The sequence below is a fragment of the Theropithecus gelada genome, chromosome 5, assembly GCF_003255815.1.
Source record: "Theropithecus gelada isolate Dixy chromosome 5, Tgel_1.0, whole genome shotgun sequence".
Lineage (NCBI taxonomy): Eukaryota > Metazoa > Chordata > Mammalia > Primates > Cercopithecidae > Theropithecus > Theropithecus gelada.
The window spans coordinates 6,882,957-6,899,574 of record NC_037672.1 but is presented as its reverse complement, the minus strand read 5'-3'; the positions used below and the strand labels follow the sequence as shown (position 1 = coordinate 6,899,574).

Genomic DNA, 16,618 nt, shown 5'->3' with positions numbered 1-16,618 from the left:
TAAGGAGAGGAGATGGTCTGGCAGGGGCGTTGCTGGCTTGTCCCCAGGAACGGGGCTGCATGTATGTGTGTGGGCAGGCATGGCTGGGCACCCGTGGGTGCCGACTGTAGTCAAGAGAGCTGGCATTCATCTCTACTTGCACTGCCTGTGTTACCCGGAGCACATCTCCTAACCTCTCCGGCCTCAATTTCCTCTTTTGTTGACCACTGGAAGAGGAGATTCTCATTCATTTGGTTCATTATTTCATTCATTCAACAAACATTCTTCCAGGTTTGTGGCAGATTCTCAGAGCCAGGCACTGGGAAGACAAAGATGGCTATGGAGCGGCTCTGGGCCCACCGGAGAGCGGCCCGCAAACTCTTGCAACAGCCGGGAGAGCTCCCTGCTCATGCCCCGTCATGCGCAGCCACGTGCAATGGAGCACAGGGGAGGCTGTGGCTAACTCTCTGGTCTGCAGGGCTCAGAGCAGGCTGCCTGGGCAAGGTCATACCTGTACCTTGAAGGATGGACAGGAGGTCCTGGGGTGACTGAAGCAACCCGCCAGAGGAAGTGGCCAGTGCACAGGTCCCGACACAAAAGATCCATCTTGTGACACATGCAGTGAAGCTTGTATGATGCTAAATTACAATCACGGTTTGCATCTGTGCACTGCACCATTTCCTGAGCACTGTAAAGGGTAAGTATTGCCAGATGCACCTTCCCATGACCACCCAGGGCGTGGGCACGGGCACAGAGGAAAAGCCATGTCCGTGGATGGAGACAGGGAGGAAAGGAGGGGCTGTTCGGGCCAGGCAGGGGCATGCAAGGGACGTGTCCACACCCCATAGGAAGCAGAGACAGGGTCGTCTCTGGGACTCTACCTCTGGGACTCCCAGAGCCAGGAAGGTGGCCGCGTACTCAGCCAGTGCCACGTCGTTGAGCATGTTCTGTGCCAGCTCAGAGAGCGGGAGGTTCTCCAGCCCATGTCTGTGCAGCTCCTGCAGCAGGTGGGTGATCAGGCGGTTCCTCTCCCGGCACTTCTGGACCAGGGAAGCTATCTTGGCCTGAAAGGGAGGGAGGCCATGGATGCAGAGCTACCACCAGGGCTGTGTGGCTGAGCTGGGGGACTGGGGGCCGGAGGGTCAGCTGAGGCCCCTACTCCTCACCATCCCCAACTCACCATCCCCAACTCTCCCTCTGCTCAGCGGAGCAGGCTTCTCCCTGCAACGCCTCCCTGTACCCAGAAGCCAGGCTGCTTTCGGAGCAGACGGCCACACACACCCAGGGGCTCCCCACTGCCCTCCCCATGGTCTAGGCTCAAGGCAGCAGGGATCGAGAGCATGGATTTGGGCCCCACCACGGACCAGCTCTGTGAGCAAGCTCCCCTCTGCACCTCGACTTGCCCGTCTGTACAATGGGGGTTGTCACGGACACCAGGATAAAAGGAGATGGGGCAGGGAGGCACCTACCAAGTGTCGTGTTTCTATCGTTATCTCACATTTAGATAGCACTTTATAAGGGATTGTGGTCTTCATTTAAAGAAACGCTACACAGCACATGATGGCAATGACAGGGAGGAGGAGGGAAGCCTTGCATGCGGGAGCTTCACGGTCTGCTCTGCACCTTCCCAGCTACCATGTCTGCAGAGGCCCGGCAGGAATTATGATGATTTTCATTTTACAGGCGCCAACTCGAGGCTCAGACAGACACGGAAATGTGGGGTGGCAAATAACTTTAGGAACTGCGTGGCTCATGTTTCTGATTTGACGGCTGAGGAAACTGAGGCCCCAGAGGGAGGATGACTCTGCAGGTCAGTGGGAGTCCAGGGCGTAACCGGGTTCTGCTGATGCCCAGCCCAGGGCACCTCCCTCTCCACTCTGCCCGGAGACCAGAAAGAAAGAGCAGAGCCCCCAGCTTCTCCCAGATCCAGGCCCATGTTCAAGATGAAATGTGTTACCTTAACCAAATTCTGTGTCCTGCTAGCAAAGAACATATTAAACCCAGTGGGCGAGTAATGACATTTCCTGGAGTTGATCTTAAACATAAATGTCTAGATATGTGGAGAAAACCTTTCTGAGAAAAACTGTACATCGGCTGGGTACAGTGGCTCACGCCTGTAATCCCAGCACTCTGGGAGGCCGAGAGGGGGTGGATCACGAGGTCAGGAGTTCAAGACCACCCTGGCCAACATGGCAAAACCCCATCTCTACTGAAAATACAAAAATTAACCGGGTATGGTGGTGCACGCCTGTAATCCCAGCTACCTGGGAGGCTGAGACAGGAGAATCACTTGAACCCGGGAGGCAGAGGTTGCAGTGAGCCGAGATCGAACTATTGTACTACAGCCTGGGTAACAGAGCGACACTCCATCTCAAAAAAAAAAAAAGTGCATCACAGTGTTTATATACAATTAATGATACAAAAGAGAGAGCGAGATAGAAAGGAAGGTGCTTGAGCACACAGTGCAGTGGTGACGATTTTATGAACCAAGGCGTCTCGCGCTTCACCTCCTAGGTCACCCCATCGAGTGGGAACAGCAGGAGGCAAACGTACAGACATCGTAGGCTCTCAAACACATGGGAAACACACCGAAAGAAAAGACATGGAAATGCCATGTGCAAGCAAGGGCTGCTGCTTTCTGTCTCCTTCATTCTTTCCAGTGTTTTTGTTTCGTTTTGTTTTGAGTCAGGATCTCACTCTGTTGCCCAAGCTGGAGAACGTGACGTGATCTCGGCTCACTGCAGCCTTGACCTCCTGGGTTCAAGCAATCCTCCCACCTCCGCCCTCCCAAGTGTCTGGGACTACAGACGCATGCCACCACGCCCGGCTAATTTTTGTGTTTTCTGTAGAGATGGGGTTTCACCATGTTGCCCAGGCCAGTCTCAAACTTCTGAGCTCAAGCAATCCACCCGCCTCAGCCTCCCAAAGTGCTGGGATTACAGGTGTGAGCCATCGCGCCTGGCCCTATCCCAACTTTTATACAATAGAGGTGGATTACATGTCTAATAGGAAAAATACTAAGCTCCCTGTTTTGAAAGACGCATTTCATATTGATTTTATGGACATATTACCTTCAGGGGAGTCACCGCCAACTTTGCTTCATGTTGCTTTTTCTGAAGTTCTTCAAGCTGAAATGAAAGCAACATTTTTGACAACACTGTACTGTCATTTACCACTGTCCAGAGTTTCCCCAGGCAAGCCGGGCTCAGAGCAGCTGGCAGTTGCCTGCCCTCTTTACCCTCATGGGGACTCAGTGCTGGGAACAGGGGCCTTTCCCACCACCTGCCTGGCAGGATCACGGGAGGACAGATGTTCTGAATACTCAAGAATCAGCTCTGCCCAGCTACAGTGGCCGGGGCCAACTCCAAGCTCTCTTCTGAGTCTCCAAGCAGCCTGGCAGTTTTCCGGTCTTGTGGTAAATATACAAGTTCCTGAGCCAGACACCAGGGGTCCTTAATCCTGGCTCAGCCAGTCACTGGAACTGAGATCTTGTGCAAGACACTCTTTCTGCCTCAGTCTTCTCATCTGTGAAGGGGGCTTGTATGAGTGCCCCCCCCTGCTGGTGAGAACTGTAGTGAGGATTCAGTGAACCCATCCATGTAAAGTGCTTAGAACAAGCCCTGGCATCTGTCAGTGATCAATAAACTCATGTTACAATTAGGGGCAGATGAAAGCTGGACACAGATTCTTTGAGACTGCTCCCCGTGGAGGGGGTTCCTATCCTCTTCCCTCAGATCTGGGCTGGCCTGAGAAGCCTTGACTCACAGAATGCAGTGGAAGTAGCCCTGGGGCCTTTGTGGGTCCAGCCTTGAAGAGGAATGGCAGCTTCTACTTTGGGTCTCTTCTATTTCTGAGCCAGGATTTAAGAATCCCAAGTGCCCACTGGGGAGACTGTGAGACATGACAGAAAAAGGGAAGGCACTGGTGGGGGCTGCCTTCCGCCACCCTGCAGAGGGGCCAGGACGTGAGTGAGGCCGCCAGGGATCCCCCAGCCAAGCCTGGCATCCAGCTGGATACCACTGAGTCATGCCCACTGATCCCTTGGAGGGCGGAACAGCCTGGCCGAGTCCTGTCTGAATTCCTGAGCCATAAGATACAACAAAGCAGGTGTTGTGTGAGTTCTTCTAACTCTCTCAGTCCCTTTGTAGTCAGTTAAAAAAATAAAATAAAAAGCCACAAGCCTCTTTCTCATCCCCAACCTCTTCTGACCAACATACCCATATGGGTCAGAATGTGTGTATATGAAATTATACTACGCAAAAGATCTTGCATCTTGCTTCATAATGAAATAATATGCAAGATTTTAAAAGAATGAGCTTAGTTTGTATGTGATACAAAAATTTTGGTGCTATTTTCATATTAACACATAGAAACTGACCTCATTCTTTTAAAATCTTGCATATTATTTAATCACGAAGCCGAAACAAATTGATTTGACTTCAATTTGTTTATGGAAATTTATATTAGTTCTGTTTCTTTGTTTTACAAACAAGATTTCAGTGAACATTTCCATGTATCTGTTTTTGGCACACCATTCCTAATATATTCAAAGAGTAAAATTCCAGCTTTAAGCAGACTGTCTTATATTCAAAAGGCACTCAATCATATTTGCAGGCTTGGATTAAACCTTCTGTCTGCTTCAGTTTAGGAAACAACATAAATATGCCACAGTGAGAGAAGTATTGGGCATTTGCAATCAAAAAGCGAACGAGAAGAAATTAAAAAGATAACCTACAGAATTGGAGGAAATATTTGCAAATCATATATCTAATAAAGGACTTCTATCTAGAACATAAAAGGAACTCTCACAACTTAACAAAAAGAGAGTCAATTAACCCTATTAGAAACACGGGAAGAATCTGAATAAACTCTTCTTCAAATAAGACATACAAATGACCCATAAGCACGTGAAAAGATGTTCCACATTATTAGCCATCAGAAAATACAACTCAAAACCAATGAAAGACAATTTCCCACTAACTAGGATGTCTACGATTTAAAAAGACAGCTAGTAGCAAATGCTAGTGAGGGTGAAAAGTTGGAACCTTCCTACACTGCTGGTGAGAACATGAAATAAAGTTATCAGAGACACTCTTCCTCTTTAAAGCAACTGCGATTGAGATGTTCAGGAATTATATTACAAAAATTTCATCATAAAACTGAGAACTGCTAAAAAGAATCCTAGGGAAATTCTCAACCTGCAAAATAGACGAACTGAAATTAAGAACTAAAGTGAGTTTAAGAGCAAATTAGATTCATCCAAAGAGTACTATTTAGCTGGAAGAGAGATTTGAAGGAAATACTGAAACTGAGCAGAAAGAAAAAAGAATGAAAATAATTTAAAATATACTTAAAGTCTAATTCATATGTAACTGAAGTTTCCACACACACCCCCTCCCCACAGGCCAGTGACAGATAAGAGAAAAAAGCAATACTAGCTCTTGTGTTGGTTGAAGACCCAGTGAACGAGACACACTCATGTATTGCTGGTGGCATGGAAGTGGACACCACTACTTTGGAAAGCAATTTGTGATATGTAGCTAAGACTCAACAATATTCCCACCTTTGGAGCCAGTAGTCCCAGTTCTCCGAACAGTTATATATAAACAGTTATCTGTAAGGTCATAGAAATAGCTCTAGGTGCAACAATTGGGGAATAGTTAAGGAAACCACATCCACCCAATAGATTACTACACAGTCAATCATAGACAAAAAATCATAGATTACTACACAAACAGTCACACGTATGAGGACTATGCAGCCACATGGACAAATGAACATAAAACTCTACATATAACATGCTTTGATCTTACAAAAAACACATGGGAGAAGAGCCAGAAATTATACTGTAATGCTGAGGCTGTATTTTTCAACTATCAACTTGTCCAAAAATTGTAAAAGTTGCTAACATTCAGGATAACAAGTTATAGGCAAATGAGTAGACCTGCTTCCAAAATGATAGTAAAATGATGCTATCATTTTGGAGGATTATTTGCCATTACCTATCACAGTTAATGATTTATACATCCTTTGTTTTGCTGGAAATTTTCCATTTAGATATACAGCAGATGTATATGCTGAGAGATAAAAGTGTTCATTGAAGCTGCGTTTGTAATGCAAAGAAATGGAAACAACTTGAATTTCCACCAACAAAAAAACTTGATTAAACAAGTTATGATTTGGCCTCATGATGACATAATACACACGATTTTCAATGAATGAGGTCACTTTGTATGTGCTGATATGAAAATACCATAAGATTCTTAAATGAGAAAATGAAGATGCAAAATAGTTTTGTACAGTATAATTTCAAACATGTACACATCTACACACATTCAGAAAGTGGGTAGACAGGGCTGAAAAAATATTGGAAGTCAGAAAAGGTTGAAGTTGAGAAGAAGGAAAGCTTTTATATTTTTTATTTTAAAAAAAATTTAGATGATTAAGATTTGCAGAGAGTTGTAAGAAACAATACAGAGAACTCTCTCGTACATGTTTTTTGAGACAGGGTCTTGCTCTGTCACCCAGGCTGGAGTGCACCCTTGTACATTTTGCCCAGTTTCCCCCAGTGGGAATATTTTGCAAAACTATAGTGTCATATCACAACCAGGAATTGAAATGGCCGCAATTCACTGAGCTTTTTCAGCTCTCTCCAGTTTTACGCGTGTGAGTCTGCGTGTTAAATTCTGTGCAATTCTGGTACCTGTATACTTTTGCATCTGCACCGCCGTGTCATGGACACATCCACTTCCCTCCGACAAAGGAAGGGCTTTGACTTTTATTTATATGGCACTGTAAACCTGCTTGACTTTTTAAAGAAACCACATATGTGCATTTTTAAATTTAACAGAGAAGGGATCATAGAGTCTGTGTTTTCCTTCCTAGTACTGTCCTATACTTTAAAAATCCAGTACCCTAGAACTTAAAGTATAATAAAAAAATAAATAAATAAATAAATAAATAAAAATCCAGTACCTGCTCCCAACCGGCTGGAAGGGTGAGGGAGCGCTCAGCTCGTCCTTATCCACTCCCCAAACGCCCTGGGGTGTGGGAGCCCTGACTGACAAGAGGGGAAAGAAAGTGCTTCCCACACCTTGGTCTGGAGCTCCTCCTGGAGGCGGGCGGCCTCGTCCCGAGATGCCTGGTGGGCAGCGCCCTGGTCCCGGAGCTGGCACTGCAGGGTCAGCACCCGGTGATGGAGCTGCTGGGCGCGCAGCCTGGGATCCTCCTCAGTAACCTCCGCCTCTGAGTCCTGGGGCTGCGGAACGCACGGATTTGAAAGAAATTGTTAGGTTATCTTCCAAACAATTTGCCTTAGCCAACAAACTGTACCTGTTTCCCCACTCCTTAGTTTGTTTTTTTTTTTTCCACTTACATTTCCCTTACAGTAAAACAGTTTTAGAAAATAGGGTAGCAGAAATCACTCCCAATCCAATTATCCTGCAGAAGCTTTATTATCCATAGATTTTCTGCAGACTTCCTGCTAAGCCCCTCGACATGTGCATGTATAAGAGTGGGTGGTTCTGCTTGGTTTCCGGAGGGGCACGTTGGGGAGGGCCTGGAGAGTCCCAGAATAACAGCATAACAGCGTGGAATATTAGCTTCAAGAATATGTGCAGTGGGGTGGCATTCCAGAATCTGCTGTAATAGATGCCAGTCACTGTTATACTGAAACAGGGTGATGAGTGAAATTGAATGTTCCAATCAAATTATGAGATGCTTATTACGCTAAAGCATAATATATTTATATAAAACAGAAGACACTATATCTCCCACAGGCACTTTTCTTAAATCAATACACAATTGCCTCTTACTCTTCTTCTTGGATCTAACGTAAGAGTAGCGGGTTTCATTCAGATGCCAAAGGGAAATTCTGGGAGGGAAGACAGTGAGAGGGAAGAGGCTGGCTTTGCATTGTGGGAAGTGTGGCAAAATGGGAGAGGTGCTACTGCCCCCAAATGGTTTTGAAGTCTAAATTCTTATTTTTTTAAAATAACTCACATACATACACAGAAGCATACATAAACATACATATTAACACATATTTTTCTATATAAAATTTAAAATACGATATATTTCTTTTGTTTTCTGCTTTTCTCCCTTAACACCATGTCCTGAGCGTTTTTCCATATTACCAAATAATGTTGAAAATGCTGTTATTGGCCGGGCGCGGTGGCTCAAGCCTGTAATCCCAGCACTTTGGGAGGCCGAGACGGGTGGATCACGAGGTCAGGAGATCGAGACTATCCTGGCTAACATGGTGAAACCTCGTCTCTACTAAAAATACAAAAAACTAGCCAGGCGTGGTGGCGGGCGCCTGTAGTCTCAGCTACTTGGGAGGCTGAGGCAGGAGAATGGCGTGAACCCGGGAGGCGGAGCTTGCAGTGAGCCGAGATCACGCCACTGCACTCCAGCCTGGGAGCACAGCGAGACTCTGTCTCAAAAAAAAAAAAAAAAAAAAAGAAAATGCTGTTATTAGTATATGCAGCCTCCTGTGGCCGTGCTGAACACTCGGATTATTCTAACATTTTGCTGTTATAATTGGAACTGTGACAAAGACTCTTGTACAGAAATATTTGGACATACCTCTGACGCTTTCCCTGAGATTTAGAGGGTACTTCCGGGTCAACAACGTGAGCATCTTTTTTTATTTCTATTTTTATTTATTTATTTATTTATTTTGAGATGGAGTTTCGCTTTTGTTGTCCAGGCTGGAGTGCAATGGCGTGATCTCGGCTCACCACAACCTCCACCTCCCAGGTTCAAGCAATTCTCCTGCCTCAGCCTTCTGAGTAGCTGGGATTACAGGTATGTGCCACCACACCCGGCTAATTCTGTACTTTTAGTAGAGACAGGGTTTCTCCATGTTGGTCAGGCTGGTCTCGAACTCCTGACCTCAGGAGATCCACCCACCTTGGCCTCTCAAAGTGCTGGGATTAAAGGCATGAGCCACCACGCCCAGCCCGACATGAGCATCTTTAAGCTCTTGGTTCATGCTGCTAAGGCGGCCTTAGAAGGGAACAGCACTGCTGAAAGTTCCATTTGTGAAGATTTAGGAGCCCAGAAACTCAGATGCTTCTCAAACGCCCTTCCCCCTTGTGAAGGCAGTTCCCTTTTCCTTTAAGGCAGCTTCCCTGGGAGTTGTAAGACCCCCAAAACTCATCCCGACCTAGCAGGGGTAGGTAGGGGGGGAACCCAAGCTACCCTGCTTGGGAGAGAGAGATGAGGGAGAAGCGGAGGAGAAGGAATAATCCAGGCAACTCCATGGCTGCTGGGGCATCTCTCTTGTAATAAAATATACAATAGCAGGCCGGGCGCGGTGGCTCAAGCCTGTAATCCCAGCACTTTGGGAGGCCGAGACGGGCGGATCACGAGGTCAGGAGATCGAGACCATCCTGGCTAACCCGATGAAACCCCGTCTCTACTAAAAAATACAAAAAACTAGCCTGGCGAGGTGGCAGGCGCCTGTAGTCCCAGCTACTCGGGAGGCTGAGACAGGAGAATGGCGTGAACCCGGGAGGCGGAGCTTGCAGTGAGCTGAGATCCGGCCACTGCACTCCAGCCTGGGTGACAGAGCGAGACTCCGTCTCAAAAAAAAAACAAAAAAATACAATAGCAGAAGAAGATATTTTTAATTAATAGAAATATACACCACGTGGGCCTAAGAACAGATGGGTGCTCCGAATGGTCCTGTAAAATTCAGCTCCAAGACTTCAAAACAACTTGGCCTTTCTGGGAAGTACGTTGCCTCCTCTGCCTCCCTCCTCTGGCAGTGACTTGGACTGGGGCTTTGTCCCATGGGTCCTCAGACAGCACCCAAGTATCCTCTAAAGAGAATGGCTGTGCAGGTGGGACCAGCCTGTTGTCCCATGGGACCACCCCACACAGTAGCCCTGTGAGCTGCCCAGTGAGTCTCCTGCTGTCTAGCAGACATCATGAGCACATGTGCTGGCTGTACACTGGCCTGAGATGGGCGGTGCTGACACTGCCCTCCAGGAGCTCAGGCTGGTGGGGAGAATGACAGGCAGGTAATTTAACATTCCATACAGCCTGATAAAGGGAAGCCAGGAGGCTGTGACGACCTGAAGGGGGCACTGAACAGAGACATCATCCAGTTGGGGGGTGGCAACTGTATAGCAACCACATTCTGGGTTGCGGGGACAGTACCAATTTGTAGCATTTGCCAGTTTCCATGGTGTAAATATTCCCACCAAGACTGAGTACAAGCTACCAAAATGGTATCATTGAAGGCAGAGTTGGGAGGAGATGCACATGAGTTGGCTCTGACTCATCTCTGCACAGAACCCAGCCTGGGGGTGGGGAGAAGCTTTCTGGAGGAGAGGCCCCCCAACAGGAGACCTAGAGGAGAAAGCTGGGTGCAGGGAGGGGTGGATGAAGAAGGTGAAAAATGAGGGTAGAGGTGGCAGCATGGAGTGCGGAGGCTGGGGGTGTAAGCAGCAACAGTGGAAGCTCCTGAGGGTCTCAGGCCCAGAGCACTGCTCACTGTAGGAAGCTGGGATCTCATGTCCAGTGCAGTAGGAAGCCACAGAGGGTTTTAGGTCAAAGAGTAACACATCGGGTGTTGGTGACTTCTTGTCCATCACCAAGTCCCATGGACTCCAGCTCCAGTTTTCACTCTAAATTTCTCAACCCCAGTGTCACCTCTTGGCTATCCAGCCACCAACTCCTCTCAACCTGTTCTCCTTCAATTCACCCAAATCATTGTTCTCAGAGCAGGCAGATCTTTTTGCAGTATAAACTGGGTCACATCTTTCTGCTCAAAACCCTCTGGTGGCTTCCTATGACATCTAGAAAAGATCAAAACAAGGGCCTGCAAGCCTTCTACAGCCTAACTTGTGACAGCTTCTCCAACCTCATCTCACACTACACCCCTCCTTGCCCATTGGAATCCAGCCACGCTGGCTACTTTCTGTTTTTCCAATGAGCCAGCCTCTGTCCTGCCTCAAGGCCTGGCCACTCGCTTTTCCCTCTACCTGGAATGCTCTTCCTTGCTGCTCTTTTATAACCTTGAAAGTCTCAGCTCAGTATTCAGCTCCTCAGATTTCCACACTCCTACTCACTGGTGTTGGACAACTATAGAATCTGGGGAGAATATATACAAGTAATGTTTTGCAGGCATTGGAAGATAACTGGTGCAGGGCTACAATCCTTAAGCAAAAGCATGCACAACAAGGCAGGCTCCACATTTTCCCTGGATTTCTCTCTGAAACATTTTCCAAATAATGGTCCTGAAAATAGAGCCCAAGCTGAAAGTGGTGGTCCTTCTAGATGGAGAAATAGAGCTTGGAGTTTAGGGATGCTAAGACTGCTGGGGTTTGTGGAACAAAGTAACAGGGAAGAGACAGCTGCAGAGAATAAAAGCCCAAATATTGTCCTAGAAATGTCCCTTGAGTCCTTGGCTGAATCATAAGCTCTGTGACACAGTAGAAGACTCTAAGCCTTGCAAAGAACAGCAGCTTGGAGGTTAATTGGTGAAGAGATGTCACAGGTCACACACTTCTAAGAAGATGGCAGAGTTCTGGCAAAGCCAAAATGGAGAGGACTTGGTGAATGCTGTGGAACTCAGCTGATGTCACTGAGAGGCCATGCCCTAAGAGCAAGGGCCACACCTTAGGAGTAATATCAAGCCCTACTAGGTCTGAGGGCAAAACTTAAATAGGCCTACACAAGAATAAGATGATCCGCTGATCATGCAACTACCTGCCAGAATAAAATTCACTCAACATTCTTTGGAGAAAGACAATAATCAGGAATCTTCATAACATATTATACACAATGTCCAACATAAAAGTTTTTGAAAGTCCTAGACATGAAGAAGCAGAAAAATGTGACTATTCACCAATAAACAAAATAGTCAATAGGAGCAGGCAAAGAGATGATCCAAATATTGGTGTTAGCAGAAAAAAAAACCCTCAAGGTCTTCAAAATAATTATGATCTATATATTTTTTAAAACATAGGAAAAATAAAGAAAATGGATGTACAGATGGACTATTTCAACAGAGAACCAGAATCTCTTTTTAAAAGAATAAAATGGATATTCTAGAACTGCAAAATATAATAAATGAAATTAAGAACTCATTGAATAGATTTAACAGAAGTTGGGACATGGTAGAAGACCGGATTAGTGAATTAAAAGACAGGTCAATAGAAAATCCAAACAGAAACACACATTTTTAAAACTGATACAGGATTTTTGAAAGATGTGAGATAGAGCCAAAAAGTCTGAATTTCTAGAAGGAGAGGAAAAGAAAATAGAACGAAATATTTGAAGAATGATCAAGAATTTTCTAAGTCTGACAAAAAAGACACAAACACACAAGTTCAAGAAGCTCAAAAAAAATTTTTAAAAAGAAAAACAAGCAGGACGAAAACAAATAAAACCATATCTACGCACATTATAGTGAAACTGCCAAAACTCAAAGATAAATAGGAAATAATAAAAGCAGTCAGAGATAAAACAACACATTTATCTCAGGGAGAGTGAGGGAGAAAAACAATGACAACTACGACTGATTTCTGGACAGAAACTATGAGAGGCAGAAGACAATGGAATAAGACTTTGAAGAGCCAAGAGCGTGAAATACCTGGCTACCTAAAATTCAGAACCCAATGGGAAGAAAAAAAACTTAATGAAGGGTAAAAAATTGTTTTCATAAAAGAAATATGAGAAAATTAATCACCAGAAAATTCTCACTACAAAAAACCCACAGTTCTTAAGGCAAAAGGAAATCAGAGCCACAGAAGACTAAGAAAGAATGAACAACACAAGAACATGTAAAGATATGGGTAAATGAAAAAGATACGATTGTTTAAAATAACAGTGACTTATAAGATTTATTCTACATAGGAGTAATATATAACAAAAAAGTTATAAAAAGTAAAAAGAGAATAAATGAAGTTAAACTACTGAAAAATTTTTGCATTAATCGGGACACGGTAAAAAAACTAATTTAAAGTAAATTTAAATAATTACTAGATACATTTTTGAAATGCCTAGGGTAACCACTAAAAGAATAATACTAAAACATAAGCTAATGGAGAAGAAAAATAAATAACAAAATATAATTAATACCAAAAACGAAGGGATGAAAGAAAGAATAAAAGAAAACAAAACAGATGAGACAAATAGAAAAAAATAGTAAATAAATAAAATAAATTGGCTGGGCGCAGTGGCTCACACCTATAATCCCAGCACTTTGGGAGGCCAAGGCGGGTGGATCACCTGAGGTCAGGAGTTTGAGACCAGCCTGGCCAACATGGTGAAACCACATCTCTTCTAAACAATACAAAAATTAGCTGGGCATGATGGTGGATGCCTGTAGTCTCAGCTACTTGGGAGGTTGAGGCAGGAGAATCACTTGAACCTGGGAGGCAAAGGTTGCAGTGGGCCGAGATCACACTACTATACTCCAGCCTGGGTGACAGAGCGAGACACTGTCTCAACAATAAATAAATAAACAAATAAGAAAGAACGTTATAATATATAGATTTTTAAATAACATAACTAAAAAGAGAAATACACAAATGCACATTCAGAGTGGAAGGTTTTAAAACATGTCTTGGTTAATGCCAAAACAAATAGACAACATATCAGCAAAGACAGAAGAGATTTGGTTAGGACAATTAACCAGCTTGGCCTAATTGATATGAAACAATCAAACAATGTTCCTTCTTTACAAGGGCATGTGGGATATACTGTTGGCCATAGACCATAACCTGGTCAATAAAACAAGGCTCAACAAATTTTGGAAGACTAAAATAACATACTGTATACTTTCTGACAGGAATGAAATAAAACTAGAAATCAAGGACAAATGTATAACTGAAAAACTCCAGAGATGCTTAGAAATTAAGCAACACACGTTTCTAAATAACCCATGGGTCAAAGAAGAAATCATAATAGAAATTAGAAGCTATTTTCTTTTTTTGGGGGGGGGTTATTGTTGCTTGTTTTTATTTCATCCTCTTTGACTTTAATTTCTAAATCAATAAAATAGGGCTAGCTACAACAATGTCTTTTTTTTTTTTTTTTTTTTTTGAGATGGATTCTCGCTCTGTTGCCCAGGCTGGAGTGCAGTGGCACAATCTCGGCTCACTGCAACCTCTGCTTCCCAGATTCAAGCAATTCTACTGCCTCAGCCTCCCAAGCGGCTGGGACTACAGGCGCGAGCCACCACACCCAGCTAATTTTTGTATTTTTAGTAGAGATGGGGTTTTACTATATTGGCCAGGCTGGTCTGGAACTCCTAACCTCATGATCCGCCCTCCTTGGCCTCCCAAAGTACCGGAATTACAGGAGTGAGCCACCGCGCCTGGCCCTAACAATGTCATTTTGAGGCAATTTTGAGGAATAAATGATAGTACATAAATTTCCTGGCACATAGTAGATAGGCAATACATATTCCTTATCTCTAATCCTTAGAAACTATTTTGAAGTGAACAGACTTCATCTCAAAATGTGTGGGATGCTTAGAGAGACATTTATAGCTTTAATTGCATAGATTGCAAAAGAAGAACAGCTGAAAATCAATGACCTAAGTTTTCAACACAAGAAGCAAGAAAAAGAACAGCAAATTAAATCAAAAGAAAGTGGAAGAAAGAATATAATGAGGCCAGGCACGGTGGCTCACGCCTGTAATCCTAGCACTTCGGGAGGTCTAGGTGGGCAGATTGCCTGAGCTCAGGAGTTCGAGATCAGCCTGCGCAACATGGAGAAACCCCGTCTCTACTAAAATACAAAAAATTAGCTGGGCATGCAGCGTGTGCCTGTAGTCCCAGATACTTGAAAGGCTGAGGCAGGAGAACTGCTTGATTATGGGAGGCGGAGGTTGCAGCGAGCTGAGATAACACCACTGCACTCCAGCCTGGGTGACAGAGTGAGACTCTGCCTCAAAAAAAAAAAAAAAAAAAAAAAAAGATTTTAATAAAGATCTAAGAAGAAACCAATAAATAAAATACAAACAATAAATAAAATCAATAAAACTGAAAACAGATTCTTTGAAATGATTAATAACATCGTTGGGGATGGGGAGGAAAGAGAGACAGGAAAGAAGGAAGAGAGACAGAAAGAGGGAAAGGGAGGCAGGAGGGGGAGAGCAAGAGACAGAAAGATGGAGAGATAGAGGAGACACAGAGAAGGGAAAGGAGGCAGAGAGGGTGGAGCAAGATGGGAGAGAAAAACAGAGATAGAAAATGGAATGAATGAGTGCCAGGGTCTCAACACTAAATATCCTACGCATGGTGAAGGCCACCATAGGAATATTATGAGTGTTTTATTGCAGGACTCCCAACAGTCGAGAACTATCCACAGATGAGGAGAGGGACTCAGAGAAGTCTGCATGTGGCCTGAAAGTCACAGCTCTGTAAGCACAGAGCCTGGTTGGAACCCTGTTTTATCATGCTCTACAGTCCATTGTTCTTTTCATTGCAACTTTCAAGACCCAATATACAGAATTAGGACTTGGGCCACTTGAAAAACCCCAGGGTTGGAAAATGCAAGGTCTAATCTTAAAGTATGAACACTCGCTGGGTGCCCTGCTGGAGCCTAAGCAGAGGGGCAGGCTTGAATCTCCCATGGCAGGTGGGAACAGAGATCCCGGGACCAGAGCGCCGAGGTGTGAGTCCCTGCTCCACCCCTCACTGGCTGTGCAACTGCAGTGACTGCATTTCTCTGTTTTATTTGTACCAACCCTCTGTCATCTGCTAAGTGGTGAGAATGATTGTACCTCCCTCACAGGACTCTAGTGAACTGCATAAGTGAATGGGGCGGATCCTGGAACAGGGTTGTGTGTGATGAGTAAGCTGTCAGGCAGACCCAACCTACCGCGGGGCCATTGCTCAGGGACCTCAGAGCTTGCCCCTGAGCCACAGAACACCTGGGCCTCTTCTCTTTCTCCATAAGTGCTTCTTTCACTCCTGCTCCACCGACATTTCCTTGCAGGTTGTTGGCTACATCAGCGTTTCTCCAGACCAGTGATGGAGGGGGAGAATCAGTACCGCATCTAGAATTCCCAGCGCCTGTGGAAGGTCCTGTCTGCCCTGCAGCCAGACCCACTTCCTCCGCCAAGAGTGGCCCACAGGCCCTTGAAAGCAGCTGCCCTGCGAGTGGAGTTACCTGCACCTCTTTGTCTACAGTGTGCGTCTTGGCTTTTCCCTGGAGGTGCTCCCTTTCCCTCACCAAACGCCCCTGATCCGTGCTCCTCTGCAAGGTGACTTCCCTCTCCAGGACATGGACCCTGCGTAGAAGGTGCTCGTTCTCCCCGCTTAAGGCCCGGATCATGTCTTCTATTCCCAGCACGATATCCTTTATCAGCTCTTTGTAACTAACGCCAAGCTCCGAGATCAGCGCCTGGAGCTTCCAGTTTTCCAGGGTGACTTGCTCCATCGTGTCTTTGGATTTCCTGATACTCTCAGACATGGATTTCTGAAGTTGGCCCAGATTCCCTTTCAGGTTTTCATTTTCCTCTTCAAGCTCCAAAATTTTGCTGTAACTCTTCCCATTGCAGTCTTCAAGGTCGGAGATGACCTGTAAATATTGGTCCAGTTCTTTCTTTAACTGAGAGATGTCCCCTACCAGCCTGTGGTTATCCCACTCGAGCCTGGATATTTTTGTCACC

At 45.1% G+C, this 16,618-nt stretch overlaps 1 protein-coding gene across 1 annotated transcript in view; it reads right to left on the bottom strand.

Annotated features, from left to right (window-relative positions):
• C5H4orf50 (chromosome 5 C4orf50 homolog) overlaps nt 1-15,909 on the bottom strand; it is a 29,345-nt gene extending 13,436 nt beyond the window's left edge. Inside the window, exons 1-4 of the mRNA XM_025386709.1 lie at nt 15,826-15,909; nt 7,073-7,237; nt 3,051-3,107; nt 861-1,043 (exon numbers count right to left, since the gene is read on the bottom strand). Of these exons, the coding sequence (XP_025242494.1) occupies nt 861-1,043; nt 3,051-3,107; nt 7,073-7,237; nt 15,826-15,900 (480 nt within the window). The 5' untranslated portion in view covers nt 15,901-15,909. The remainder of the gene's footprint in view (nt 1-860; nt 1,044-3,050; nt 3,108-7,072; nt 7,238-15,825) is intronic.
• Between the last annotated feature and the right edge of the window lie 709 nt (nt 15,910-16,618).